Source organism: Oculina patagonica, chromosome 10 (genome assembly GCF_052425735.1).
Source record: "Oculina patagonica isolate OP01 chromosome 10, crgOcupat, whole genome shotgun sequence".
NCBI lineage: Eukaryota > Metazoa > Cnidaria > Anthozoa > Scleractinia > Oculinidae > Oculina > Oculina patagonica.
The window spans coordinates 674,236-686,186 of NC_135767.1; the positions used below are offsets into that span (position 1 = coordinate 674,236).

At 38.0% G+C, this 11,951-nt stretch overlaps 1 protein-coding gene across 1 annotated transcript; it reads left to right on the plus strand.

Annotated features, from left to right (window-relative positions):
* The first annotated feature begins 319 nt into the window (after window positions 1-319).
* LOC144627933 (major facilitator superfamily domain-containing protein 4A-like) lies at window positions 320-9,980 on the plus strand. The gene is made up of 12 exons (XM_078485956.1): window positions 320-1,089; window positions 3,313-3,490; window positions 4,005-4,022; window positions 4,389-4,619; window positions 5,099-5,216; window positions 5,821-5,960; window positions 6,052-6,144; window positions 6,400-6,480; window positions 6,971-7,118; window positions 7,589-7,659; window positions 8,411-8,519; window positions 9,239-9,980. Exons 1-12 carry the CDS (start codon window positions 749-751, stop codon window positions 9,391-9,393), a joined length of 1,683 nt encoding a protein of 560 aa, XP_078342082.1. The 5' UTR covers window positions 320-748; the 3' UTR covers window positions 9,394-9,980.
* Window positions 9,981-11,951: the final 1,971 nt, after the last annotated feature.

Sequence of the window (11,951 nt, forward strand, 5' to 3'; positions counted from 1 at the left end):
AGATCTGATAAGCTTTTAAAATAAGAGCTATAAACCATGGCATTTAATCGCGGAGCAAAAATTCAAGTGCATTCAACAAAGACTAAAAGAATGCGATGTGATAAAATTAACCAAAGCTCTGTTTGGTTCACGTAATGTAATTTTGAACATGTTGACATTTTTTCAGCGTCTTCTTTTAATAACATACGCAAACCATCAATGAGCCTTTGTCACACAAGCTTTAAGTTGATTGGTTGAAATTGTTGCGATTAAATCAGATATTTCTTTCAAACTCTCACTGAATAAATTACGAGAAAGCGAACGCATCTCACAACAGGTGTACCGAATACCTCAATCACAGTTTACGAAATTCAAAATGTTTTACATCTGGGTGTGAAGAATTGAGTTTCGCAGCATCGCGTTATCGTACAACGGAAATACATAATTTTATTTTTTTTTTCGACCAAAATCAAACCCAAGAGAAGTGTCTCACAAGAAAGCGACGTTTTTAAATCAAGGAATTGTTAATTCTGGAAAAGGAGATTTATCGTAAAAATTTAAGTTAATCCGCTCGAACTTTGCTCCGCAAAGGCAGCTGAAAAACAAGATTCACGCCACTTAGCTTTGAAAATATTTCTGAAATTTTCAGAACTCGTCTTAGTCGAATCAACAAGAACATTTTGAGCGGGGATTTTGCTCACCAGAAGGGTGTTGGATTCCACTGATTAATACTCCAAGGTTACCGCGACTAATAAGAAAGCATTTCAACATGAGAGTGGGTTTAGATTCATCTTCAGAGGAGGAAGAACCGCTGTTTAACATGGAGGATGTTGAACGCCGAACATTTGAAAAAGACAAGGAGTTGCCTTTATGGAAACGATTTCTACTCACGGTGAAAAAACTTGGCGAAGACAGAAACAGTCTCAAGTCTACTCTGTGTTACTGCGGTGTTTTCATGGTGTTCGGAATGTCGGATGAAATTTTAGGTCCAACTTTACTGGAGCTTAAATGTTTAACTGGAAAATCCATAACCGTTATGAGCGTGTTGTTTTTTGTTCACGATTTGTGCAACGTTTTTGGATCAACTTCTGGCGGATATCTGGTTGATCGGTAGGTACACGCTGGAACTTTGTAAGTTTTCGCTTAGTGCTATTAGAGCGAATTTCTGAGTGATTATTTTTTGGGTTTGTAAAAAAACAAAATGCGAAGTTTAACTTCGCATTTTGTAACAAAGAGTTGAAAAGTTTCCCAACCCAAATATTCCATGCATTTCGAAGTGCTAGTTATCTCCTTGGAAAGAAAAACTTTCGCCACGGCCAAAGAGCACATTAAAATTTATCAGTTTTATTCAATCGAGGGGTTAGACTTTCAATTGAAGCGAACGAATAACTGATAGTTCGCTACTGTTAGGAACGACTGTGGGAGAGTTCTTTGAAAGTCTAAACAGTATTTTCTAAAAATGAACTTTATACTCCGGTTTTCTTGTACTCGACTAGAAGAATCCATACCTTCTCTCAGATACATAATTATGCATTTGTGGTCGTGGTCAAAATATTCGCAAAGAAATTGTACATCGGGATTTCTGATAACACTATTTTTTGCACGAGTCTGACGAAAATACATACTTCAACTGCTTGTTTTAGACCAGCGGTTGGGTTTATTTCGTTCTTAAAGTTTCTTGGAAGTAAAGATATTTTGTTTCATCAAATAGATTTTTGCGGCTTGCAAAATCACAGTTGGCGCTTATGAAAATGAAACAGGATTATGTATAGTAGATATTACGTAACGACGATTCTAGCAAAGATTTTAAGATTTTCAAGGTGGAACAGGTTGAGTTATATTTGCGAGTATAAGCTATTCTTCGAAACTTGCTGCAACAACTTGTGTTTGTGTCACAGACGTGAACAAAACTTTTTAATAATTAACAACTTTAATTTTGAGATTTTTTCATTGTGTAATAAAATATCGAAGGTACAAGCAATGTGCGAAAACATCATTCAAAAATGTACAAGGGTTATCCTTTTATATCAGCTAATCAAAAAGGTTGTCGAGTTTACCTCACAGCTGCATGTAGCACGGTCAATTTTATAACTCCTATTGTACTATATAAGACGTCAAACGTTTGAGAAGAAATCTTTAAAATTTTAAAATAAAAGGAAGCCAAAACATAATTTCTGATTAGTTCCATCCAAGAAAATCCAACTCTTGATTAAAAATTTACGATTTCGGGAGCAATTTGCCATTAAGAAACAAAGGTGACAATGGTAGAAAACATAGTAATCTTTTCCTCCTATACCGCAAAGACAAGCAAACCACATGACAATTTTTCCCATTATTGAAAGCTTCGATTTCGAAAAGTTCTTTTGCCGGAGTTACTCTATCTTTAACGTTCTGGGTCTTAAAGAAGCCAAAACTAAAACAAACAATCTTCTTTCAAATTTAACACCATATTGCTTGAATAACAACAATTAAGGATAGACCCTTATCCTATGAAATAAAACGCGTATTCACTTCAGACATTGACAAACAATATTCTTTATTTGCGTCTCTGTACCAATTGTGTTATCAAGTTCATATTTGCTGTTAAGTTTAGTTTAACCATCGCTTTCTAGAACAAACATGGAGGAACTTCAGAAATGTTAATTACATATATTGCTAATTGATGTACTTGACACCTTATTAAAAATTGTGCCAGTGCTGATATCGTAAAGGAAATCTGCGACAAGACAATTTCGCATTTTGTTTAGTTTTTAATCTGAATTCGTAATAAATGTTAAATTTCCAGCTTGCAACGTTAGTATCCCTCACTGCGCAAATAAAAGTGTTTTGCAAAGTTAACAATGAAGTTCTAACTGTTTAGATTTCTTTCATACCAAACAAGGGCACCCAACGACCAAAGAAATCATTCTAAGCGTTAAACAGCCATATAAACCTATATTCGACCTTGTTAGAAAATTTCGTCATTTCCGATTATTTATTCGAACACTGAAACTGCAAAAAAAATTTTAAAAGTTAAATTGTAAAATCTCACTCGGCTGTGGCTGCTTAGCTGGAAGTTTCTTTCAGCGAATAGCTGAGTAGAAAGAAGATTTTGCAAAAACCATAGTTGATCTGCTGCATTTCCGAAACATCGTCTTCCACATCTTTAGTCTGTTTACGAGGGTTCGTTCTACTGGGGCAACAATGACTAAAATATTTTGTTTATCACTGACAGTGAACTATAAATTATTTACCTCCAGTATCCATAAACGTCCGTCATACACCTTTTAATACAAAGCCTCTCCAGAAAATACTAAATAATATTGACTTCTAGGAACGTTTCCTTTCCAACAGTTTTAATCCCAATGTACTGGTGACGATAGCTCTCGGCCTCAGCGCCATATGCATCATTGCCATACCACTCAGTCATGTCTTCGTCATCTTGCTGTTTTTGGCGGGAATATTTGGCGGGTGTTTTGGCGCAACCGACACGTTTACGACAGTGCAGCTTATACGCATGTACGGCAAACAGGTCAGGTGATACATGTCTTCAAACGTACTTCATAGTCGTATAGAGTTGTTAAATGAGAACTTTCTCCAAGTACGTGCTCAATAGAGATTAAAAAATGCAAGAAAAGTTCCCTAACTTCACCTCTGCCTAAAAGAGTACTAGTTAAAACCAACATCGTAACGTAGTAGTTCCTTATTGTAGCAAGAGTTTTGCAGAATTTAAAAGGAACTCAAGATAAAGTTGACTGATAGGAGCCTTCTAAAAGTTTGTCAATCATTAAAATCATTTGGCATATACAAAAATCGTTTTTTCATCTATATCGAAAATTAGAAATAGGAAATCATGAGGTTATGGCCTTGATTGTGTGAGGAAGGACATTTAATGTTCATCTCTCCCATAAGAACGATGAAGCTCAAGCTAATCGACCTTGCAACTTAAAAGGAGCTATCAATTACTTTGTTACTGAAATCCCTTGAAAAAATGTTTTCCCCGGCTTTCGTTCTTTCTTATTAACATTTTGGTTTATCTTTTGCAGGTTTCTCCGTATTTGCAGGTAAGACTCTGATACACTTCTGCCCACTAAGTTCCAAATATCAGCCATCATACATACTGAAGTTACATGTTTTTGCCTTGAGTTCTGAATGGTTTATTACTCCTATCGCGGTTGAAGTATTTAGTTTTTGGCTACGTTGTTTTTAGTTTTGAAACTGAAGCAGAGCACTATCTGGGCATCTTTCGTTTTCAAAAGGGCACTAATATCCGTGAATTTTTCGTATAGCAATACCGAGCGTCCTCCAAGTTGATAGTGAACTAAGTGGAAGAAAAGCTTCCATCTAAGCATTCTTTATTTATCCAACGTGAGGCAGCTTCTATCATGTCTTATTCCTTTTGTGCTGACTTTAAAAATCACCTTCCGCAGGCTCTTCACTTTGCTTACGGCGTTGGCGGATTCTTGAGCCCGCTGATAGCAAGACCTTTCCTGCGGATGCGCTGTGTGCTGGTAGTGAACTACACGACTATTATTGATGAATGGCCGTACGCAAACTCCACTACTGGTATTGACAACTCTACACACATATTCCACACACAGGAGGAGATGCACCGTGATACGCATGTGCGGTGGGCCTATTGGATTGTAGCGCTGCTGCATGTGAGTATGGCTCCATCTTATGACGTAGTATAGTCCTCGGCAAATCTCGTAACGTTTTTGGCAGATCTCATCAAACTTCCAAAAGATTCCCGATTCCCTTACCTTCCAATCAGAAATTGGTGAAATAATCAGCAAAGAGACTTCCGTTGAGAGGTCCCACAAAAAGAGAAACGTCGACTGATCATGAACTCTTTAATATTCAGATAGTTTGTTGGCCATAACTGAATACAACGACCTATGCATGTACTGATTTCTGTTTCTAAGGTATGGGACATTCAGGGAGGTGGAGGACTTTTTCTGAGATTTTTATAGATGGCTTTTTTTCGGACATTTCGATTCTGGTGCGAAACCATAACTGGCGCTAAGTGGTGACGATATAGGCAGTGACAATTCATTTGAGTTGGCGATAAAGTGTCTGGTTATGGGAAGTCTCCGTGACTGAATAGTGACAATAACGGGTAATTTCTCTCTTGATCCAGCTTCCAGTAATATTCGGCTTACTTTGGATAATGTTTACACGCAAGTTGGCAAAAATCACGGGAACTCTCAAGAAATACGAGTATGAGATGTATGATGAGCAGAGGCTCAACAATCCGGGTACGTAACTTACAAAATGCATTTTCAAATTGTTTGATGGAATTGTAATCCTTATCAAATTTATTGTAGGTTGATTATAGTGTGGTACGTTTCCCTTTAAAATGACAGCTTCATATTTTGCTTCATTTTGTTACTTTTTTTTGACGTAAGTATTGAAGATTCTCATTTAGCTTGTCAAACCAAAATCTAATTATAAGAAGTGTGAGAATGGAGGAGGGAGGAGGGTAAAGGAGTTGACACGGCAATTTGCTATCGGTGGGAAATTAAACATTTGCCATTTTAGCCCCACACGCCCCACCCTACCTCACTTTAGAGTTAATTAGTTTGTCACGTTTGACCAAACCCATTCTCGTCCCCGGAGCCCCCTTTCCCTCCTCGTCGGGGGGGCCTGGGGCACGAAAAAAAAGTGACTCTTTTTTCTCACAAAAGGGCCCCCCGCGAAAAAGGGGAGGAGGGAGAAGGAAAAAGAAAGGGGAACAGTTCAGAAAGTTGCCTAAAAGATATGAAAAAATACAGAAAAAACTGTAACTGGCTGCGGTATGGCACTCACTGAGATAATAGGACTGTTCACATCGAATCTAATGTTTTTGACGAATTCTTTCAGGTTACAACCATCACATGGTGACACTGTACCTTAACGGAAACCCGCCATGGCTTAAAGTCTTTGGCGACGACCAAAAACCACGAGTTGTTCTCGTCACAGTTCTGACGTCACTGATTCTACTTCTGTATGATGGATTGATGGTATGTTACTTGATTGTTCCCAAACGTTTTTTTTTGCTTATAATCCTTATCTCTCATCTAGCGTTACAATAATGATTATATTTATTTTTAGGCCACGTTTGGCGCTTATGTGTACTCATACGCTGTGAAAGGTGCGGTGCACATCAAGCCGAGTCACGCAGCTTATCTCAACTCTCTCTTTTGGGTTAGTATGTCACGCATTGCAGTATTGTTTTAAAAAAAAATGTCCAAACCACGTCACGCCACATTTACCGTATATTAAGTTACTTTGGGCAACAATAAGGTATCACGCAGCCTAGCCCACTGCAGGCTATTTCAAATCTTACAGTTCGTTAGGACACCAATAAGGAACTCCTCTTCACGGGGGTATTTATGTTCCAACTCTCTCTTTCAATTTTTGTCGATTCTTGGCCAAACAACATTTTTTCTTGGTTTTTAGGGTTCTTTGTCAGTGGGTCGATTTGTGGCTATTCCAGTGGCAATGTATGTCAAACCACCCACCATGTTGATGATAAACTTGGTAAGGTAGCATTCTTCATTTCTCTTTAGCCATAATGACCTGGGCATCTTTTTGGCGTCACTTCATTGGCAGTCGAAAGCCTGTTCTAGGCTTTACACATTCTGTGTACGAATACTTAACAATTATTCTTTGACTGCGCGTTGGATTTGATATGGTAGATAGCTATAACTATCTCATATCCAACAAGCGCGAGCGGAAAAAATTGTTTTATTAAAAACACACATAGAATTGCAATATTTGAGTTCCCCAACTCTTCTTGCCGACACGCACACCTACCATATTTGTGGTCCATGGTATATCAACTCATATACCATGGCCTTTAAACTAAATAAAACCCAGGCCTAAATTGCAATATACCATGGCTAGTTTTTCATAAAAACGGATGTTATTCTGTTTTTGCCTATGCGTTCCTAGGTTCGCTTCTCTCAGAGAGAAACTTGTTTTACGCTGAAGTGAACTTTGAAGACATTCTCTTACTTTTTCTTTCCAGGTTGGCTGCCTTTCGGCAACTCTCTTTATGTTAATTTTCGAGGATAGTGAGCCTGCATTATGGTTAGGGACCAGCGGTGCTGGACTATTCATGAGCAGCGTCTTCCCAACATGCATTGCGCTCGCCGAGTATTACATCGATCTTACAGGTTAGATGTTTGGGTATGAACATATCAAAGGTCAAACAGCCAAAAACAAAATCGATGTAAAGCAATTTTGATTTATAGGCAACAAACTGATCGAATACAATGCGATGGTGCTAAATATTTGGTGGTCACTGTTCACCGTTATCCTGGGTTCCAGAAGTATTTCCTTGCGCGGCTTTCGGTGTCGGTTATGTCTCGTGGCGACGGCCTTCGGCCGCCGAAGAGCAATCCGCTGCGCGCAAGAAATATCTAGTACCCAGGTTAGTCCACCGTCGCCATAGCAACAAAAAGTCATTTTTGCTTCTTACTTGAAGCTTCTGATATGCCAGCACAGTTCGTATTTTTCAAAGTAGTCTAAAGCTAAGCTTAAAGTTAAATTTTGTCTTTAAAGTAAAGCAATGCTTATTTTATTTTCACGGCTTCCCTATTCTATATACACACATACAGCGTAATTTTTTATTGCTGTTGTGTAGCTCCTGTGACAAGTGTAATGATCGTTAGCGCGGCCCTGGGTGAACTCATTCTGCCCTTGGTAGTCGGACAGGTAAGTGGTAACCCCAGTTACTTTAAGTTGGTTTGCAGTCAAATAAAGCTTGTTGTTGTTGTTGTTGTTGTTGTTGTTGTTGTTGTTGCAGTCAAACAGGACTACCCAGGGCCGTAACTAGCAAGAGGCACTTGCCTCGTCTCAATTTTAACCCAAAGTTAAAAGATACGTTTAGTTGGGAAAATTATCCTCAGTTAAACAAAATTGATTTTTCTCATGAAATACCTTATGAAATTTTTTTAGAAAGAGTATCCGAGCTTCTAGATTTTCAAATTTTCTGGAGGGCATGCCCTTAGAACCTCCCATCAAGATCTTGCCTCGTCTATGGCAAAGGTCTGGTTACGGCCCTGCTACCATGATTAATCTACAGGAAGAACGTAATTCCAGTAGGTAAACTTGTAACTTGTTTTAGATAAGATGATAACTCAAGGACTTTACTCTTAAACGGACTCAGGGTTTATAAAATCCCTTGATTTCTAAGTGTTCAACTTCTAATTTGTCCATATATATAAAAAATGTCAAGCGGAGAGGTGTTAAGAATAAAGGAAATGACACATTGCTGACTTTTTTCTTGAAGAACCAATCAGCATGGATAACTAGTTGTTTGAGTTGGAGACCATTTGCAAATGTTTATCTTCTTTAGGATTTAGGATTATCAGCAGATACCTACTTAACTTATGCTTCCCGATACTGACAAAGGCTTCCTACTTTTTTCCTTCTTTTACTCGAAAAATTTCCATTGTCTTTTTAGGTTTTTGAGAGACTGGGTCCTGTAAGTTTCTTAGCGATTGCTTTCTGCGCATGCTTTATGGCACTGATGATCTTCATTCTTTTGCGGTCAGCGGAGAGATCAGAGACAGGTCAGTGATAGAGGAAAGTTAAAGAAAAAAGTTAACTCTCCATCTAATATTCATTAAATGTTGATATATATCAGTAACTAACGTGTTTCGTAACCGGTATTTTAAACCCGTGTGCAATAGCCTTCATTTCTGGAAGCGATGTTGCCTGGCGATGTGACGTATGTTCATGACATCATGCTGGCGTGAAAACTTTCAAAGCGCGCAAGTTCTTTTCTGATTAGATAATAAGGATCAGGTTACTTTCGGGTACTTCGTAAATTCTTTGGCTATATTTCGGTTATCCTGAAATGTTTTCCGAGTACCGATTATTTAACAAAAACGTCAGCTAAATTCTCGCCCTGACAAATAATTAACAATTATTCCACGAGCGCGCGTTGAATATGAGATGGTAGATAGCCAACGAGGCGCGTACCGCCGAGTTAGCTATAACGATCTCATATCCAACAAGCGCGAGTGGAATAATTGTTTTATTATAAACAACCAAAGAATTGCATTATTTGAGCACCCCAGCTATTTTCGTTGAGACGTATTGTGTGAATGGTATATGAGCTCATATATCATTGTCTGTTAACCAATCAAAACGCAGGAATTGCAGTACAAATACCATTGCTAGTTTTTAATAATGATTAATATAACCAAGTTACTTCCCCTTAGCTAAATCTCCATTTATTTTGACAGTTAGTCTCTTCTCTAACGTTCTTGATTGCCTTTCTTTACAGACTGGCTTGGATTTTTCTGGTTTGTTTGGTGCGGTAACCCTCCCAGCTCTGCTAATCAACCCACCTACCAGACCCAAATACCCGACCCCACCCCTTCTGTGAAGACTGATGACAGTCCTCCAATAGAGACAGTTGAACTAAACATTCAGGGATAACAAACATCGGTTTTAGGTCATTAAAACGTCTTTTTGAAATTAATATTTGTAGACTGAATCTATTAGAGTGGCTTTCCAATGTAGGTTTAATAGGTTTTGACGTTGTTTTTGTTTCTATTTATCTCTTTGTCTTAATTCAGCTATTATTTAAAGCAAAGATATAACCTATACCAATCAAAAAGTTAAACGCAGCCGCGTTTTACCCACGCCGGTTATTTCCCGCGCTATAACCAGCTTTAGATTTCGCGCGCTTACCACAAAAGTGTGGTGCTTCGGGTTATATCAGAGTGTGGAAAATATTTTAGAATCTTAAAGCTACTCTAACAGGTTCAGAAAGATAGCACTAAACGAAATTTCGTGAGGAATATCTCAGTTTTAAAGGAATTTATTTAAAGATATTGGGTCAGTGAGCATGCTTATGCCAAACTGACTAACAATGATGTAAATATTGACAGAGGGTATAATGGGAATAAGGGTACATATTGTAAATGTTTGAAAATAAGTGTGGATCTATTCCACACCTATATATTGTTGGAAGATATTTCGTAAGTAGCTTCTAAGTTATAAAAGAGAAATACAATAAAGTTTCGCCTGACCATATGGGTCGGGCCTCATAATTGTGTGTGCTATTTGCTGGTAACATGATGTTTGCTTGGTCAAGTCGATGAAATGATATTCAGTTTAACAGCAGTCACCACGGACATTCTCCTTCATAACGCTTTTAACACATCAAACGATGCTAATGAAGTAAAGGTGATGGTTAAAGTCTGCGTTTGAGCCTAGTGGGGCATTCTCCTGTTTCTGTACCATAAAGCAACTAGAAGTATTTCTACTCCCTTCCTAGATGGGATACTACTTCATCGCAGGGTTACCGCCCGCCCCCAGCATTTGTTTTCCTCCTATCCATTTATACACCTGGGTGGAGAGAGGCACCGTGAAATTAAAGTGTCTTGCCCAAGAATACAGCACAATGACCTTGCCTAGGGCTCGAACCCAAACCGCTGGATCCGACGTCCAGCACACTAACCATAAGGCCACCATAAACAGAACGCAAAAAGGAGTGCAATGGGGAACCCAAAGCATAACCCTAAGCGAAACATAAAGAGAAACATAAATACGGAATTGCAAAGAGAAACACAAATACGGGTTGCAGAGAGGAACGCAAAGCGGAACGTGTAAAGCCTCTTAGTCTTTGAACTAAAGAAAAAAAAAAGACTGCATGCTCGCAAATTTTCGGAGTTTTTCACGAGTCAAGCTTTCTGTGAGGGTAGAGCGGTTAGTGCTTCAGCAATGGTCAGGGTTGTTGTGGTGTGTTCTTGGAAATGAACTTTTACTCTCACAGTGCCTATCTTCACTCGGGAGTATAAATAGGTATATATAGGGTATCGACGAATTTCAAGCGCAACCTGACAAGCACCGGTCTGATAAGCCAGCTACAGCTAGGCTAAACATAGGCACGCATGGCGTGCACGAGCTATTTTTGTGTGTGTGTGGGTGGCAAAAATTCTGTCTTCACACTGTTGGGTATTGGATTTGAGTGGGAAAGATAAGTGCCTATTTAGTGCCGATAGATTCCTAAATAGTAATTGTTACGTTAAAACAAGAAATGCTACAGGACTGCTTATGGAAGGGAAACTATACATCAAAGATTTAAACAGGCCGGTTTGAATTGAATTTTAACATCAACTTGGACCCGTTTGTTAATTCTCTTTGCTGATTGTAATGCACTTTTTTAATGTATTTCTGAGAATGTGACACTACATCAAGGCAATATCTTCAAGTTGATAATTTTTCCTTCTCATTAGCTTATAAATAATCTAACAATGGTTGGTTGTCGGTTTTTACACAAGATTGCTCGTCATCTGATAAAAAACTACAAGTGTTTTTGAAAATGTATTAAAATTTCAAAGATAATTTTTAGTCTATCATATCTCACAAGTAAAGAAGTATTTTATCTTGAATTTTGTTCTTTGACTACAATATATAATTCATTTTCCACTCTGTGTGTAAGAAAATGAAACATCTTGCTAAAACTTTTTGTTCTCCATTCATAAGGTTATTTCCAGTGATGCAAGTTGTTTGGTGCGATGGGAACCGTGATAAGTTAATTATCTCACTAACAATAGACCAGACTTCCATCAAGCTAGAAATCCCACACTACACCCCAGGGGCACCACAATTCTCCCATAGATCAGAACCAACATGATTTACAGAAACTGAGGTTTCATTGAATTTGAATATATTAAATAATTAAGTACTTTCACGAGTTTGAGAAATAATCTGGCTAATTGCAAACTTTGAATAATTAAACTGCAAAAAATATTCTTCTTTTCTATACACAGAAGCGTTTCACGATTAGAAACGCTTTCTTATTGAAAATAAAAAGTGAATCGAAGTATTTTTCAAAAAAGATAATAGTTTTACTATATCGTATGTAGTTCAAGTTCGAAATCAATCACAACGCTTAACTTTGTAACAATATTCGATCTTTTCACGAGCTTTTTTAATTTCCGTACCTGCCTTTAACCACTATAACAGCCTACTTAGATTTTTCGAGC

Coding starts and splice junctions, on each gene's coding strand:
- LOC144627933 (XM_078485956.1), top strand. CDS start 749: ATGAGAGTGGGTTTAGATTCATCTTCAGAGGAGGAAGAACCGCTGTTT. Junction 6,145..6,399: donor ATCTCAACTCTCTCTTTTGG/GTTAGTATGTCA, acceptor CTTGGTTTTTAG/GGTTCTTTGTCAGTGGGTCG. Junction 6,481..6,970: donor CCATGTTGATGATAAACTTG/GTAAGGTAGCAT, acceptor TTTTCTTTCCAG/GTTGGCTGCCTTTCGGCAAC.